The sequence below is a fragment of the Orcinus orca genome, chromosome 7 (assembly GCF_937001465.1).
Source record: "Orcinus orca chromosome 7, mOrcOrc1.1, whole genome shotgun sequence".
Lineage (NCBI taxonomy): Eukaryota > Metazoa > Chordata > Mammalia > Artiodactyla > Delphinidae > Orcinus > Orcinus orca.
In genome coordinates this window covers 27,224,841-27,242,535 of record NC_064565.1, presented here as the reverse complement: position 1 = coordinate 27,242,535, position 17,695 = coordinate 27,224,841, and the positions used below count along the sequence as shown (strand labels likewise).

Below are 17,695 nucleotides of genomic sequence, written 5' to 3'. Positions count from 1 at the left end.
TAAGTTAGGCACAATAAGAGAATATCTCAATTGCCAGCATTACTACTCTTGCACTTTGAGGCCATTATTAAGTAAAATAAGGGTTACTTGAACACAAGCACTATGTTACCCTAACAGTTGATCTGATAACCAAAATGGCTACTAAGTGACTAATAAGCAGGTAACATATACAGTGTGGATACACTGGATAAAGGGATGATTCTTGTCCCAGATGGGACATTGGACAGCATAAAATTTCATCACACTTCTCAGAATGGTGCACAATTTAAAACTTATAAATTGTTTATCTCTGGGATTTTCTGTTTAATATTTTCAGACTTCAGGTGACCACAGGTAACTGAAACCACAGAACGTGAAGCCACTGATAGGGGGCAGTATTATATATATTGACTTTTCTTTTTCCCAAAGACTGCATAAGTTAATTAACTGAGCCTCAAGAATAGCCTGAGCAGTAATCTGTTTAATGAGCTTTCGCATGTTGGGTATAAAAGTATACATTGTTTAGAAATGGTCATTTGCTTAAATACTAACTCTACTGTCTTCCTATTCATAAAATTAGTACATGGAATTCATAGTCCTCCTTTGTATTAGTTTCTTTTGAAAGGCATTTCAGTATTAATTTCTTGTCATTGGTTTCAAAGTTTTGACCTTCTTAGTTCCCCCAGAGTATCTTCACCTGGAAGGCTCTTAAACTTAATGTTTAAAGCTGCTCCCATTAAGTAGAAATGCTCTGACTTCACTGATACTCTGGAACAGATTTCTAAAGAGTCGGAGGACTTCATTGTGGAACAGTATAAACGCCTCCGCCAGAGGGATGGTTCTGGAGTAACCAAGTCTTCATGGAGGATTACAGTGCGACAGCTTGAGAGCATGATCCGTCTCTCTGAAGCAATGGCTCGGATGCACTGCTGTGATGAGGTATCAAAGTCACTCTAACATAATGGGAAAGAGAAATTGATTTGTTGGCTTACAAGCTGTTTTTATGTTTGGTATAAGACATACTAGCATTAGCTGCAGATTTATTTTTATATGACTATTGAGTGCTCATAGGATACATGACCCCTGACCCTGGGGTTTTCCCCTTGAAGAATGTTGCTGTCAACCATTTTTTGAATGTAGTAGTTAGATTAATGATAATGAGATAATCATGACATAGATTATAGAGTACATACATATAGAGGTGAGTTCAAGATTAATGCCATTCATTCAAGGAAAATTTGTTTAAATCCTACAATGTGCTAGGCCTGTGGGAGGGGATACAGATATGATAATGTAGCCTCCAGTCTCCTAATAAGGGAATTCTCCTTTGTATAACATGTGTATATTAAATTGTTCTTTGAGCCCTGGGTTCTACAGGTACATGTCAGTGGATATTTAGGGAGTAAATGGGGGGCAGAGTGGAAGGATGCCCTCATCTCTGCTTCAAGCAAACAAGCCCTGCTTTTATCTAGCTTTATATTTTAGACAGTGTAAGATTTTGTTTGAGGAAGGAGTTTGGCTATTTTTCTTAATAGTATGATTGAGGTATAATTCACATAGAGAAAAATGTACAGCTTTGACTTTTTACGTACACCCTTGTGGCCACTCAGCTTATAACAAAGAAGGTTTACATCATCCTAAAAAGTTCCCTTGCACCCTTCCTTCCCCAGAAGTAACCACTGTTCTTACTTCATTCACCATTTCTATCTCATAGATTTCATTTTTTGGCTTTTTTCCTTTTGTCTAATTTTTCAAATTCTCTGATGTGGTACTTTACTGTTTACAAAATACTTTCACACTGTCTTACTTGTTATTCTTTGATTCTCCTGACATTTAGTGGACATCTTTGTAAGTTAGGAGATGAATAAAAGAGCCCCTGTCTTCCATTGCTGATAGTTTGGTGGGAGCAAGACATATGTTTAATTAAGCATGTGAAATATGAGAGACGATATTAGATGGAGTGTCATCAGCAAAGAGTACAGAGATCAATGAATTATTTCATAACAAAGGTGGAGGGTTTGGGGAGATGCCAACATTTAAACTGGATCACTGAAGGGTGTATAGAATTTTGGTAGGAATTTTTAGAGTGAAGGTGGAAAGTTTAGAGTGAAGGGTATTGGGAGGAATATAGTGGAATCTGTAGAGAAAGAATAGGCCATGATGGAGGGGAATTCTTAAAAACCATACTAACATTTGTACCTTTTTTTTTTTCTTCATTGTAATGTTTCTTAAAATGAATTTCATAGAACTGACGTGTCTTGGAGAATTTCTAACAGATTTTTCTTTCCTTTTTTTGGTTTTTCAATAGGTAGTAAATGCATATGATATAAAATAAATATACATATATGCATATATATATACACAGATGCAGTTCCTGAATAAAATTGAGTGTTTTTGCATATATTTAAGAGCCATTTCTACTTCCTTTTATGATCATATTCTTTGTTCACTTTTTACTTTGTTTTATTAGAAGGCCTCCCCCACTCTAAGATTATAAAAGAATTTTCTCAGGATTTCCTTAAGCATTTAGATGGTTTCATTGTTTGTATTTAAATCATTCAAACATTTGGTATTTATCCTTCTGTAAGATGTGAGGTGTAAATCAGTTGATTCTTTTTCAGCTAGTTTCCTAGTTGTTCCAACACCACTTACTGAACAATCCGTCTTTTCCACACTGGTTTGGTATGCTTTTATTATATATTCTTGTGTTTGTTAGGATCTCTTTCCTGAATTCTGTTCCTACGCTGTCTTAGCCTCCTCTTGCATTAGTACCACAATATTTTAAATGTTCTCTTTTGTTCCACTGCATTGTTGCACTTTTGTTCCAATGCATGTTCCACTGCATTGTTCTCTTTTGGCTGTTGTGAACTTAATAGCCAGCTGGCTTTGTTTTGTTTTGGTTTTTATTGATGAGTGATATTCACTGTTTGAGGAAAGCATCCTAGGAACTTGTTTGGAAAACCCAGGAATTTTTGAACAAAGCACTAACCATTCTGTCTCTAGACTGCTGTTCTAATCTATAGATTCTGAACTTGAGCCAGAACATTTCCAGCCTCCAGCCACCTCTGCTCACTTCAGACTGGCCCACATAATCCTGATTGGCAAGAACCAATTCCTTAATACCTATCCTATTGCTCCTGAATTCAGTGTTTTTTGTATACTGACAGACTCCTTGGTTTGTCTGAAGTCAAGGGGAGATTCTGTTGGCATTCAAGGACCTCTCTGTTCAGCCCTGAAATGGGTTTTTCCTCCAGTTGCATGGCTTTTCCCTGTACTTGTGCTACTAAATGTATAAAGGTATATAATTTTACCACCCCCTAGATTTTCCCTAATTGTTGAATATATTGTGAAATGTGAAATACATTCACCCTTAAAGCTATCTGTCCATTTATCTTTATTTCAAAAATCTGAACATAGGGCCAGCATATACTTGAGCTCAGTATTTGAGGTGAAATTTAAATATGAATAAAATAAAAATAGTATACCCCCCAAAAAATTATTGATATTGAGAACATGTTAAATTTATATGTTAATATGGAGAATTGACTTCTTTATGATGATTTTTTCTAAGAAAGCATAATAGCGGTTAGAATCTAGATTATGCCACTATAAAAATCTCAGCTGTTTAAAACAGAAACAATTACATTTTTTTGCTCATGCTTCATGTTCATTTATGTTAGCCAGAGGCTCTGCGCTTCACATCGCTCAGAAATTCAGGCTGATGTAAAGGTTCTTTCTTGACATACACTTCCATGATCACAGAAGACAGAAAAGACAAGGTGAATCATATGCCATTTCTTAACCTTCTATCTAGAAATGACATGACACTGCTGGTCACATTTCATTGGTCAGAGGAATTAACACGGCCATGCCTAAGTTCAAGAGGTTAAAGCAGTGCCTTCCTTTCAGGTGTCTAGAATGACAAATGCAAACATTCGTTAACAGTTCTGAGTACCAGAGACCTCATTATCTTTCCACTTATGTCTTTTTTTTTTTTTAACATCTTTATTGGGGTACAGTTGCTTCACAATGGTGTGTTAGTTTCCGCTTCACAACAAAGTGAATCAGCCATACATATACACATGTTCCCATATCTCTTCCCTCCTGCGTCCCCCTCCCTCCCACCCTCCCTATCCCACCCCTCCAGGCGGTCACAAAGCACCGAGCTGATGTCCCTGTGCTATGCGGCTGCTTCCCACTAGCTATCTACCTTATGTTTGGTAGTGTATATATGTCCATGCCTCTCTTTCGCTTTGTCACAGCTCACTCTTCCCCCTCCCCATATCCTCAAGTCCGTTCTCCAGTAGGTCTGTGTCTTTATTCCTGTCTTACCCCTAGGTTCTTCATGACATTTTTTTCCCTTAAATTCCATATATATGTGTTAACATACAGTATTTGTCTTTCTCTTTCTGACTTCACTCTGTATGACAGACTCTAAGACTATCCACCTCATTACAAATAGCTCAGTTTCGTTTCTTTTTATGGCTGAGTAATATTCCATTATATATATGTGCCACATCTTTATCCATTCATCCGATGATGGGCACTTAGTTTGTTTCCATCTCCGGGCTATTGCAAATAGAGCTGCAATGAAAATTTTGGTATGTGACTCTTTTTTAATTATGGTTTTCTCAGGGTATATGCCCAGTAGTGGGATTGCTGGGTCATATGGTAGTTCTATTTGTAGTTTTTTAAGGAACCTCCATACCGTTCTCCATAGTGGCTGTACCAATTCACATTCCCAGCAGCAGTGTAGGAGTGTTCCCTTTTCTTCACACCCTCTCCAGCATTTATTGTTTCTAGATTTTTCCACATATGTCTTTTGTTTCACTCAATAGGTTTTAAAGTTCATATGATTTTTGCATGTTTCTTGTTGAATTTATTTCTTGATATTTTGTTATTTTTGTGGGTATTGAAGGTAGACTTTTTTCATTTTATATTTTAACTGGTTGTTGCGTGTATATATGAACTATTGATTTCTGTATGCTAGTTTTGTACTATACTGATGCCTTTTGTTTGTAGTAGTTTTTCAGTTGAGTCTGTTGATTTTCCAGATTTTTGTTCTTATTTGCAAATGATAAATGGCATATGTTTTTCTTTCTATTCTTATTGAAAAAGAAACTTAATCTTCTCCCATATTTTCCACTAATTTACCTTTGCTGTTGTAATACAATGTCTAATAATTATGACATTGGACATTTTTTTCTTGTTCCTAATTGGCTCTGTGGCTGAGATATGATGTGTTTTTATCAATAGGAACTATACATTTATTATTATGTCTTGAATATTTTTATCAAGAAGATTTTTTTTTTTTGGCCAGTTGTCTTTTTAGTGTGTATAGAGTTAATCATGATTTTTTTTTCTCCTGGATCTATTAAAATGAAAAATAAATTAATAGACTTTCTAATGTCAAGCCTTCCTGGAATAAATCCCACTTTTTTTAATGCATTTGGCTTCTGTTTGCTGTTATTTAGAATTCTTAAAGCAGTACTCATAAAAAACATTGATTCCATTTGTTTTTGCAGTCTGTTTTATTATCGTGGTTATTTCGTTTACATTTTTGAAAGTTTTCCCCTTTTTTCTCTATTCTAGAATGGTTTTCTATTGCATTAAAATTATCTGCTATTTTACTGATAAGAATTCTCAAGTAAAACTCTCTGGGTCTAGTGTATACAATTTGGGTGCATGGTTCTTAATTTCTGCCATGGAAGTCAGTCTTGTTTAGATTTTCTATCTCTTCTTGGGTCAGTTTTGGTAAGCTACATTTTCCTAGAAAAGTATCCACTACCAAGAGTTGTTTCAGAGTTTAATAATATCCAGTTAGAATAATATCCAGTTAGAATGTTTTTTTGGTTGCTTGTTTTAATTTTACTGCATTGTGATTAGAAAATGATGTCTATGTTTCTCATTTAGTTTTTTGGTTTTTTGGAATTTGGTTTTTTGGATGCTTTGTAGCCCAGAGCCCATTTCCATAAGTGTTCCATGAGCACTTCAATGGAAGGCCTAGTCTCTGTTTACAGTGTATATAATTTTATATATCTGTGAAGGGGGAGGTTACCTTATTATGTTACATAGGTCTTCTATTTTTTTGTGGGGTTTTTTGGTCTACTGTATCTTCTCTAGATTGAAAGTTAAAAGTCTCCTATGGCGACTTCACTGGTGGTGCAGAGGTTGAGAATCCGCCTGCCAATGTGCATGGGACAAGGGTTCAAGCCCTGGTCTGGGAAGATCCCACATGCTGTGGAACAACTAAGCCCGTGAGCTACAGCTACTGAGCCTGCGCTCTAGAGCCCGTGAGCCACAACTACTGAAGCCCACGTGCCTAGAGGCCGTGCTCCGCAACAAGAGAAGCCACCGCAAGGAGAAGCCTGGGTGCCGCAATAAAGAGTAGCCCCCACTCGCTGCAACTAGAGCCTGCACATAGCAATGAAGACCCAGTGCAGCCAAAAATTAATTAATTAATTAAAAGAAAAGTCTCCTATGAATAGGTTTTATTTCTCTACCAACATAGTTATTGTCTCTTTGTATTTATCCTTTTTTCTCCTATAAATTCTATTTTACTGATATTGTTGTTCTCTTAACTGATACATATATTTTCATTGAGATTTGTACCCTCTAACTTTGTCTCATTTATGCCTTTTGGCCTGAACTCCACCTTGCTTTCTTTGTTAGGTATACAGGTATACCTTTGCCTAACTTTTTACTATTTTTCGGCATTTCTGAGTAAGTTTAAGTGTGTCTTATATACATATACAGCATAGAGTTGGATTTTGTTTTGTGATGCAAAGAAAATTTATTTAGCATGTAAGTTAAACCCATTTACATTTATTGGTATGAGAGATAGGTTTATTTGGGTTTTCGTTTTTGTTTTCTTTTTATAGTTGACATGATTTTTCATTTTGTGGTCACTTTGCTTTTGCTTGTATGTGTAGTTCTGAGATTCAGAAAGTTATTTTAGTGGTTACTTTTATTATTATAACTTTATATTGTACCCTTAGTTCTCTATTGGTTCTCTACTATGAAGTGATAAAATTAGCATGTTTCATCTTCTTTCTTCTTCCCTTCCCTCCCAACCACCTGATTTTAGTAAATAATATTTTACTGTTTACCTTTGCACAGTCAGATATGCTTATCCATGGCTTGATTTATCATCTGTTACAGGTGAGAGGCAATCAGCAAAATTTTTTTTTAATTGGGATATAGTTGTCTTACAATGTTGTGTTAGTTTCTACTGTACAGCAAAGTGGAGTTCCCTGTGCTATAAGCAGATTCTCATTAGTTATCTATTTTATACATATTAGTGTATGTATATGTCAATTGCAATCTCCCAATTCATCCCACCTCCCCTTTCCCTCCTTGGTGTCCATACGTTTGTTCTCTGTCTTTCTGCCTTGCAAAAAGTTTGATCTGTACAATTTTTCTAGATTCCATGTATATGTGTTCATATATGACATTTGTTTTTCTCTTTCTGACTTACTTCATTTTGTATGACAGTCTCTAGGTCCATCCACACCTCTACAAATGACCCAATTTCTGTCCTTTTTATGGCTGAGTAATATTCCATTGTATATATATACCACATCTTCTTTAACCATTCATCTGTTGATAGGCATTTAGGTTGCTTCCATGACCTGGCTATTGTAAATAGTGCTGCAATGAATATTGGGGTGCATATGTCTTTTTGAATTAATGGTTTTCTCTGGGTATATGCCCAGTAGTGGAATTGCTGGGTCATATGGTAATTCTATTTTTAGTTTTTTTAATGAACCTCCATACCGTTCTCCACAGTGGCTGTATCAATTTACATTCCTACCAACAGTGCAAGAGGGTTCCCTTTTCTCCACACCCTCTCCAGCACTAATTGTTTGTAGATTTTTTGGTGATGGCCATTCTGACTGGTGTGAGGTGATACCTCATTGTAGTTTTGATTTGCATTTCTCTAGTAGTTAGTGATGTTGAGCATCTTTTCATATGCGTCTTGGCCATCTATATGTCTTTGGAGAAATGTTTATTTATGTCTTCCGCTCATTTTGGGGGCTATCAGCAAATTTACTCCCATCTCTTGGGTCTCCCTGTACCCCTCTATCTTCAGGACATATACCATTTACATTTTGTTCTGTCACTCTTGATTCCCACGTTTGTTTAAGTCTTAGTTTTGTAGCTAAATGTGTGCAAGGCATGATCATTGGAGATAAATTTGTTACGATTTCTAACTTATCACTTCACTGATTGAAAATTGGCCTTTTTTCAAGGGTTTGATGAAAAAGATGAGTTCATGGGAATAATATTCCCTGAGTGTTATGTTCAGCAGGGTTATTTGTAGTCTTTACCTGAATGACATCCAACCTCTGGCTCATATTTTCTTTTCTTAGAAATTTTTCTACTGTATCCTGACATCAGTTGTTCTTTGCGAAAATCTGAGGCCAGCCCTTGATTATTAATTTTTCCTCCATAAGTAGTTTGATATTTTTCTCTTTCCAAAGTATTCTCTCTTATTTTTGTAGACCAGTAAGTTTACTAGGATATGTCTTGATATTGACTGTTCTCAAATGGCTTAAAGTTTCATTGCAGGTGGTAATGTATTTAAAGGAAAAAAAAAAAGGCTGCTCTGCTGGGTTTATCTATTGTTATAGGGCTCAGCTCGTTAGGAAGGGAGTAGATTTAGAGAGACTGTTGATTATTCATACAAAGACTTAAAGCAGTCTCCCCCTGCCCCCAAATAGACTTGTAATTTTTCTTCTAAGTAGGCTTTTTTTTTTTGAGGCAAAACATACGTACAGGGAGTGCACAAATCACAAGTGTACAGTTCTGTTAACTTTCAATGAACGTATCTATGTAATCTATACCCAGATCAGGAAGTTGAACATTCCTTACTAGCATCTCTAAGAGCTACCCTTTCAGTTTGTTTACAGTCACTGCTACTGTTCTCTGAGGATAACCTTTTTTTTTTTTCTTTATGGTTATATAGTATTCTAACCATACTTTTCCTGATGGTTAGTTAGGTTGTTTTCAACCTTTTTTCCCCTCCCAGTTGTGGTTAAATACACGTAACTATCAGTGAATGTTATCACAGTGATTGGCTCATTCTTCTATTAATGGACATTTGGATAGTTCCAATTTGGGTTCTTATGGGATGTGCAGGTCTTTTAGTTCATCTGATGTATTTATACGTACATTTCTGTTTGGTGTGTATCTAGGAGTGGAATCATTGGGTCATAGATTGTAGGTGTGTGCAGTTTAGTAAAGCCTGAAAATCAGTTTTCCATAATGGTTGTAACAATTTATATTCCCAGCAGCAGTGAATGAAAGTTGTCTACATTCTCAATATTGTTGGTCCTTTTAACCATTCTGGTGAATTTATGGTGTTCTCTCATATTTTATGTTGTGTAGAGGGAGAATGTGAGAAAACCAAAATGCCACTGTAATTTCATATGGAGAAAGTCTGTTTGTTATATCAAAAAGACTGGCTTACTGATTTACTTCTCTTGATTGGCTTAGGTCCAGCCTAAACATGTGAAGGAAGCTTTCAGGTTACTGAATAAATCAATCATCCGTGTAGAAACACCTGATGTCAATCTAGATCAAGACGAAGATGCCCAGATGGAGGTAGATGAGGGCCCAGATGGCATCCATGGTGAGGTGTCTGTTCATGACTGTTCTAGAGTTAGGGACCAAAATGTTCTCTGAGATGTCATGGTAAAAATGCACTTACTGATGGTTGTGAAGTCTATTAGCAAAAGGGGAAAAAATGGATATTGAATTTTATTAACTGTTTCTAAGTTAAAATATAATTACTTGGTATAAAATATATATGCTTGAAAGACTGAGAGAAAAAACACCAAAATGGAGACAGTGGACTTAATATTGCAAATGCACTTTCAGATTATGAAATCCTTTTATCTCCTAATCTTCCCATCCTTTCCAAATGGGTTTTTGTCTTCACTGGTAGCATTTATAAACTTTCTAATTTATTTATACAATTACTAAATACTGAGTATAACTATATGGTTATAGTATTAAAATATAAGTATTTATACTTATATATATAAGTATAAATATATTTATATTAATATTAGTATTAAATTAATTATTTAATTTAATACTATATTATTATTTATATTATATATAATATATAACATATATATTATATATATTATATATAGTTATATAATTATAACTATATAATATAGTTATAATTATATAACTATATTTTTATATAATATATATATTATATAAATATATATATTTTTATATATATATATTATATATATTATATAAAAATATATTTATATATGTTTATATATATTTATATATATTTATATATAGTTATATATATATATTTTATATATATAAATATATATTTTATATATATTTATATATAAATATAATTATATATATAATATTTAAATATTTTATATATAAATATAATATAAATATTATATATATAAATATATATTTATATATAAATATATAGTTATATAATATTTATATAACTATATATATTTATATAACTATATATTATATATAATTATATAACTATATTTTTATATAATATTTATATTTATATATAATATATAAATATATATTATATATATAATTTATATATAATAATATAAAAATTATATATTTTTACATAATATTTATATTTATAAATATTTTATAATATTTATATATATATTATATATTTATATATATAATATATATAACATATATATTTATATATATTTTAAATGTAAATATTTTTATAATATTTATTTTATAAATATAAAAATTTTATATGATATTTATATTTATAAAAATATTCATAAACATTTATATATTATATATTTATATATATAATATATATTATATATATATTTATATATAGTTATATAATTATAACTAAATAATATAGTTATAATTATATAACTATATTAATATTATTAATAGTAGTATTAAAATATAAGTAGTATATTTATAAACATTTAATAGGGGAGTATTGGAGGCACAGAAAGAAGATTCAAACAGTTAATATTTCACTTAGGTCATGCTGATATCCCTGCTCCTGTGAATGGAATTAATGGCCACAGTGAAGACATGAACCAAGATGCTGTTCCGAAAGCCTCCTTAAGGCTGGGCTTCTCCGAATACTGCCGAATCTCTAACCTTATTGTGCTTCATCTCAGAAAGATGGAAGAAGGTGAGGCCATACATACTTAGTGCTGCTCACATGCTGAGTCACTTACATAAGCTGTATTCACATAAACAACTTTTTTTTTTTTGTCTAACATCTTTTTTTTTTTTAACATCTTCATTGGAGTATAATTGCTTTACAATGGTGTGTTAGTTTCTGCTTTATGACAAAGTGAATCAGCTAACAACTTCTGATTGCTAAAGATTGTGTTATTTTGTCAGAAGAGATGAGAAACTGTTAGACAAGCTCACTTTGGCAAACAAAATCTACTAGGGGATGTCAGCATATCTACCAGCGCAGACATTTCCCCACAAGTTCATTGTCAAAGGTTCATGACTCATTCTTATTAATGTCCTTGGCCTATTTTAATATTTGTGAAGCTGAATTTGGGATCTGATAATATATAAAGACGCACTTAACAAATGTTTTTACAGATGCAAAGTCACTTTTCCTTACAATGGGTTTGTTTAAAATGGATGGACTCCTAGAGTGTTTATATATCATAGACAAGTAATTGAAACTCAAAAGGCTATTAGCACAAGTACATTCCAGACTAGAAATGAAGTAAAATCCTCATTTCTCTGTAGGTAAAGTGTGATACCTGAACATTACTACCCTTCCTGTTCTTAACTGCTTTACCATGCTATCCAGGTTTTCTCAACCTGTAATTAGCCACAAGGCAGAAGGAAAAGTGATTAAATCAAGGGGTTGAACTTAAACTTCAATTTGGTGATTAACCATCAAAAAATTCTTATTTGACTGTCAGTATGCTGGCTTCCAGACATATTCTCATCAGAGTGTCCTAACTGCGATGGAGGAAGAGAACACCAGAGATTGTCTTAGCTTACTAAAAGATTTAAGCCCTTTAGTTTCTGCCCTCATTCCCCTGGGAACTGTGGACCAGTGGGAAGGAGGAAAGAAGGCAGTAAAGAGGCCACTAGGACAGAGAGGTTTTAGTTCCAGTCCCTTCTCACATAAAAAGATTTGGGAGCAGACATTCCTGTGTTCATGTTGTACTTATTCTTTCTCTCTCTCATGCAACTAAGTTTTAAACATGGCCAACCATCAATGGAGCAAAGATACGATTAGCACCCACACAGTGCATTCCACAGATAAATTCTAGGTCTTCCTCCTTTCCCTAAAAAAAGAAAAAAGACGCTATTCACCCAGCCAGGTAAGTTATTAATTCTCAGTCTTCAGATAGACAGCTGTTTTCTAACAAAACTATTTTTTTTAAAGTTCATTTATTTATTTAGGCTACTCTGGGTCTTCGTTGCCACTCTCAGGCTTCTCTGGTTGCAGCACATGGGCTCTAGGGCACGTGGGTTAGGCCCTGCATTGGGAGTGCAGAGTCTTAACCATTGGACCACCAGGGAAGTCCCCTGGCAAAACTTTAAACTGTAAACCAAAGAGATTACTTACTCAAAAGCATTTGGACAAACCACTGAAATTTCAGTACAACCATAATAAAACTTTTCAGAGGCATCATCAGTAAAGCTAAAATTTTCCTATTTTGATTTTGTATTTTATTAGCAATTTCTAAAATCAAGACAAATGAAGTTTTCTTTTAGTATACTTTATATCTGTGATAGTTTAAAATATTGCCAGGTTCCAACTTCTCTTGTGAATTTAGAGTTCTGGACTCTAAAGGGCAGGTAGTTCAGTCAATAAGGATAGACCTTGCTGGAATAAATTGGTAATTTTTTATTTTTGAGTGAACACCTATGGATTTCACTCCTTGGTTGACCTCAATTCCATAAAGTGTTCCCCTTTCCAAAGAGGAATAGTTGTATTTAAGCAGTTTTGCTTGCTGTGACTTCACTCCTAATTTACGCTTTCAACTGCTGTTGACAGATTATCATAGGTGGTGAAGCATGAGAAGGTGAAGGAAACACCTTCATACTTTGAAGTCGTTATAGCTTTAAGAAACTTGTTTCTTATAATCTCTATTTTTTTAGATTTTTCTTTTCAGGATAAAGTAAGGCATACTTTAATTCAAGTAATATTTTTCAGGCTTATGCTGGAAGATTGCAAATCTTATTTCAGCAGATATGTTTTCTGACAGATTGAAGGTTATCTAATCTGTACATTATCTTGTGCATGCAGACTCCAAGAATTGGCAATACAGTTTGCTACAAGGATAATTTAATCCTTTTTAAATGTATTTTTTGTTGTTACAGAAGAGGATGAGTCGGCATTAAAGAGGAGTGAGCTTGTTAATTGGTACTTGAAGGAAATCGAATCAGAAATAGATTCTGAAGAGGAGCTGATAAATAAAAAGAGAATCATAGAGAAAGTCATTTATCGACTCACCCACTATGTACGTATATAATTAAGCTTGCTGAGGTATTACAGAAGGAGTTCATGCCTCAAATCTTTGTAGGTTCATTAGATGTTCATTTATTTTGAATCATTAGGATCTAGTCAGAATTAGGAGTTGTATAAAACAAGAGAGAATTATTAACAGTTAATTGACTTATTTCTTCTGCTAAAATAAGCAGAACTTAAAGCTGGTAAAGAGAATTTAGGGTCTTATTATTTGTGTGTTTTTAACCTTTGTTTTCCACTCTACCATAAACCTTTGAGCGTCCTGACCACTGTCACCTATTTTCTGCATTTTATCCTTCCTCATGTTATCTCCCCCATTACCCAGCTTAAAATCTATCCCATGATCACTTTTTTCTTATACTTTCAACTTCATTCATTCTCTTTTATATTACTTGCTTGGCAAAATTCCAGATTTGGTTCAATCTAATTCGTTTTCTATACCTATATCTATGCAGTTAAAAGTATCTGGAGAAAAGCATACAACCATGTGCCCACTTTTATTTTAAATTCATGACCACAAATCTCAAATGGACAATTCTTTACTTCTGTCTTATCAACGTCACAGTAGTACTGACCTCACAGTAGCACTGCCCGATGCTATTACTTTTCCCTAGGCAGTTCATTCTCCTACTCTCTTTTTTTTTTTTTTTTTGCGGTACGCGGGCCTCTCACTGTTGTGGCCTCTCCCGTTGCGGAGCACAGGCTCCGGACGCACAGGCTCAGCAGCCATGGCTCACGGGCCCAGCCACTCCGCGGCATGTGGGATCTTCCCAGACCGGGGCACGAACCCGTGTCCCCTGCATCGGCAGGCGGACTCTCAACCACTGCGCCACCAGGGAAGCCCCTCTCCTACTCTCTTAAAGGACCATTACATACATACCTTCTCACTACTCCAATCAGTTGATTATTTTCAGTATTCAGCTTGTCAGCAGCATCTGTCAAAGTTGATCACTCCTGGTCTTCCCTGGTGGCGCAGTGGTTGAGAGTCCGCCTGCCGATGCAGGGGACATGGGTTCGTGCCCCGGGCCGGGAAGATCCCACATGCCACGGAGCGGCTGGGCCCGTGAGCCATGGCCGCTGAGGCTGTGTGTCCAGAGCCTGTGCTCTGCAACGGGAGAGGCCACAGCAGTGAGAGGCCCGTGTACTGCAAAAAAAAAAAAAGTTGATCACTCCTTCTAGAAATACTTTGTTCACTTGGCTTCTGAGTCACCATGTTCTCCTGGGTCTTCTCCTTCTCACTGGTTATTTCCTCTTATTCTCTTTTCCTGAGTCTTTCTCTTGTCACTTTTTAAATGAAGTATTATGCTTAGTTCTCAGACCTCTTTTCTATTTATATTCATTGCCTAAGTGATCTCATTTGGTTCTATGAATTAAAAACCATTTGTGATGACTCCCATATTTATATCTCCAGCTCTCACCTGTCCTCTAAATTGCTAATGTATGTAGCTAGCTGCCTACTTGCAAATTAATAGGCGTCTCATGCTTAATGTGTTCAAAACAGTTTTTCCTTGCAATGTTTCACTTACTCATTTGCTTTAAGCCAGGCACCTTAGAATTATCCTTGATTCCTTGACTTCTCTTTCCCCTCACAACTTCTCTCCTTTTATAAGCAAATCCTGTGAGCCTTGCCTTCAGTATCAGTATTCTCTGTTTTCTTCTCACCACCGTCACATCTACCCAAGCCACCGTGCCTGGACCTCCATGGGTGCCTCCTAACTGTCCTCCCTTGCAGTGGCTCTCTGCCCAGCAGCCAGACAGATCTTTTAACAAATCAAATTGTTTTAGTGCCCTTCCTTCTAGTCCTTCTCTCACATTTAGAATAAAATCCAGTCTCCGTACCGTGGCCTGCAGAACCCTACACAAGCAAGCCCCTGCCCACCTCATTCACCTCTTTTCATAGCCTCTTCCCCTTGCCCATTCTGCTTAGTGACACTGGCCTTGTCACTGTTCCTTAGACACACCAAGCATGAAGGCCTTTGTACATGCCCTTTGTTTCTTTGCCCATATTCCATCCTCCATTCTGAGGTCTGCTCAAATGTTACCTTCTCGGAGAAGTTATTCTTGCCTGGCCAGTCAAAATAGCCTCTTCCTTGCTGTCACCCCTTTACCCTGCTTTGTTTCTTCATAGTGCTTATCATTGCCTGGCAGTATAGTCTTTATTTAGGTGTTTATTTTGTCTCTCTTGTTAACATGCAAGCACCATGAGGACAGGGACTTTGTTTCTTTAGCCACTGTGTCCCCAGAATCTACAGTGGTGCCTAAGTCATAGAGGGCTCAAATACTTGTTAAATGATTGAATTTTTCTGTTCAAATGGCAGAGATTGCAGTTGACTTCACAATGCTCACTATATAAATATTATAGTTGTCACATATCAGGGTTTGTCATCTGAAAAATTATTTCCCTATAGAACTAGATGAGTCTATGGTTACAGGTGTGGGGGTGTGGGAAGAACTATTTCATTCAAAATTTAATGAATAATATGTATAAAAATAAAGCTGAACTGGGGTGGCGTTGTGCTCAGAGTTGTCTATCTAGTTAGTGGTGGGCAATGTGTTTACATCAGGCCAGCCCTTCCCTCCCTTGTGGCCCTGGGATCAGTGTAAGATAAGATGGTCCATGCAAGAAATCCACATTTGGACACGTTGTGAAATTAACTGATCTAAATTGTGCTTACCTTTTTAAGTTTGACTCACCGCCTGAGCCAACTCAGTACAGAAGACTAAGGAACTTGTACTGTGCTAATCAAATATGCTTCCTGTGAAGGTGTGTTAGTACATAGAGTGAGTGCTTGAAAGTGTCCAATCCCTCTTAGTGGAATTAGTGCTTATACTGTGGGCCTTTTCCACCTTCTTAGGATCACATCACTATTTCCTGAGTTCCTCTGTATGGGCCTTCGGTAGGAGCCTTTCTCATTTGTGGACGTATTAGACTTATAGTTACATCATGGCTTCAAATCTGTCATCAAGTTTATTAAGCCACATGGCATGTTCTGCTTTTTTTAATTAGTTAATAGGTCAGAGGGAAAATTGTTTCATGTTAATTATCTTTAGATTCTACTTCTAACTAAATTATGAATGGATGGTATATAAAAGAGTTCAGTGGCCAATAATTAAAAATTAACATAATATTAAGTGAAATTAAACACTTATCAGAGTGATAAACAGAATCATAAACATACTTATCAGAGGATTTTATACAATTGCATGATTGTAAAATTCATATGTTCTTTTTTGAAGTTATATTTATAAGTAGTTGATATATATGCTAGGGAACCTGATTAAAATCACAACGTCAGTCTTACTGATGTATTTCTTAATTTTTCAAAAGAAGTTTATGATATGAAAAAGTCTATATCCTAATGGGAAGGTGACTTAGCAGAAGCTTGATATTGACTTTAAGATATAGTCCTTTTTCTGAGAGAGTTTCTGGGGGGAAATGAAAGAAAATGTTAGTCACAAATATTCAGAAGAAGGGTCAAGTCCAAGTCCTGTGTATCTTAGCATTCTTATAATACTGCTGGAGAACTGAGGACAAACGTTTGTGTTTCATAGGATCATGTTCTAATTGAGCTCACCCAAGCTGGATTGAAAGGCTCCACAGAAGGAAGTGAGAGCTATGAAGAAGATCCCTACTTAGTAGTTAACCCTAACTACTTGCTTGAAGATTGAGCTATTGAAAGTAACCAGAGAAACTGGCCTTCCACCTCTGGCGTGGAGTCTGGGTGGAGCTCTACTAGCCAGAGAAGTGCTTCTGGGAGTGATGATTCAGGAAGATTTACTCTGAGGAAGAAGAACCAAGTTGATTGCCTCATATGTCACATTCCTTTTATACCAACGCAGGTTTTAACCCTTTGTTTAGTGTGCTTCTTGCCTAAAAAAAGTTGGATTGCAATAGTGTGTCATTTCTATAACTGAGACCTTTGTTTTCATGTGTAGGAAAAGGTCTGTTGTTTTTGTTATGTGGTGTCTTATTGGAGAAATAACATTTTTCAATTGCCAACTACTTTTTTTCACCAAAATAACTTTTTCTGCAGTTGTCTATTGGCTTTATTTCTATTATAAATTATTGCTTCCATTTATTCATGAATATGAGTCTTTCCCTTTTTCTTGATTCCTGGGGCAAAGGGGTGGAAATACGGCATTATGGTAAACATTTAGGTATAGGTTCCTGTGAGGAGAGTCCTTATAAGAATTTGTTAGTGTGAAAGCTAAGAG

At 35.3% G+C, this 17,695-nt stretch overlaps 1 protein-coding gene across 4 annotated transcripts in view; it reads left to right on the top strand.

The window, feature by feature from the left end:
* The window catches only part of MCM6 (minichromosome maintenance complex component 6), a 45,816-nt gene extending 28,249 nt beyond the window's left edge, over positions 1-17,567 (top strand). The window contains exons 13-18 of one of the 4 annotated variants that reach the window (XM_049712670.1): positions 757-918; positions 7,099-7,140; positions 9,478-9,613; positions 11,003-11,158; positions 13,333-13,472; positions 17,033-17,567. In XM_049712670.1, coding sequence (XP_049568627.1) covers positions 757-918; positions 7,099-7,140; positions 9,478-9,613; positions 11,003-11,158; positions 13,333-13,472; positions 17,033-17,149 — 753 coding nt within the window. In that variant the 3' untranslated portion in view covers positions 17,150-17,567. Of the gene's footprint in view, positions 1-756; positions 919-7,098; positions 7,141-9,477; positions 9,614-11,002; positions 11,159-13,332; positions 13,473-17,032 lie in introns of those variants that run through there. The other 3 variants (XM_004265447.3, XM_049712671.1, XM_049712672.1) reach the window with 3 other exon arrangements.
* The last annotated feature ends 128 nt before the right edge of the window (positions 17,568-17,695 follow it).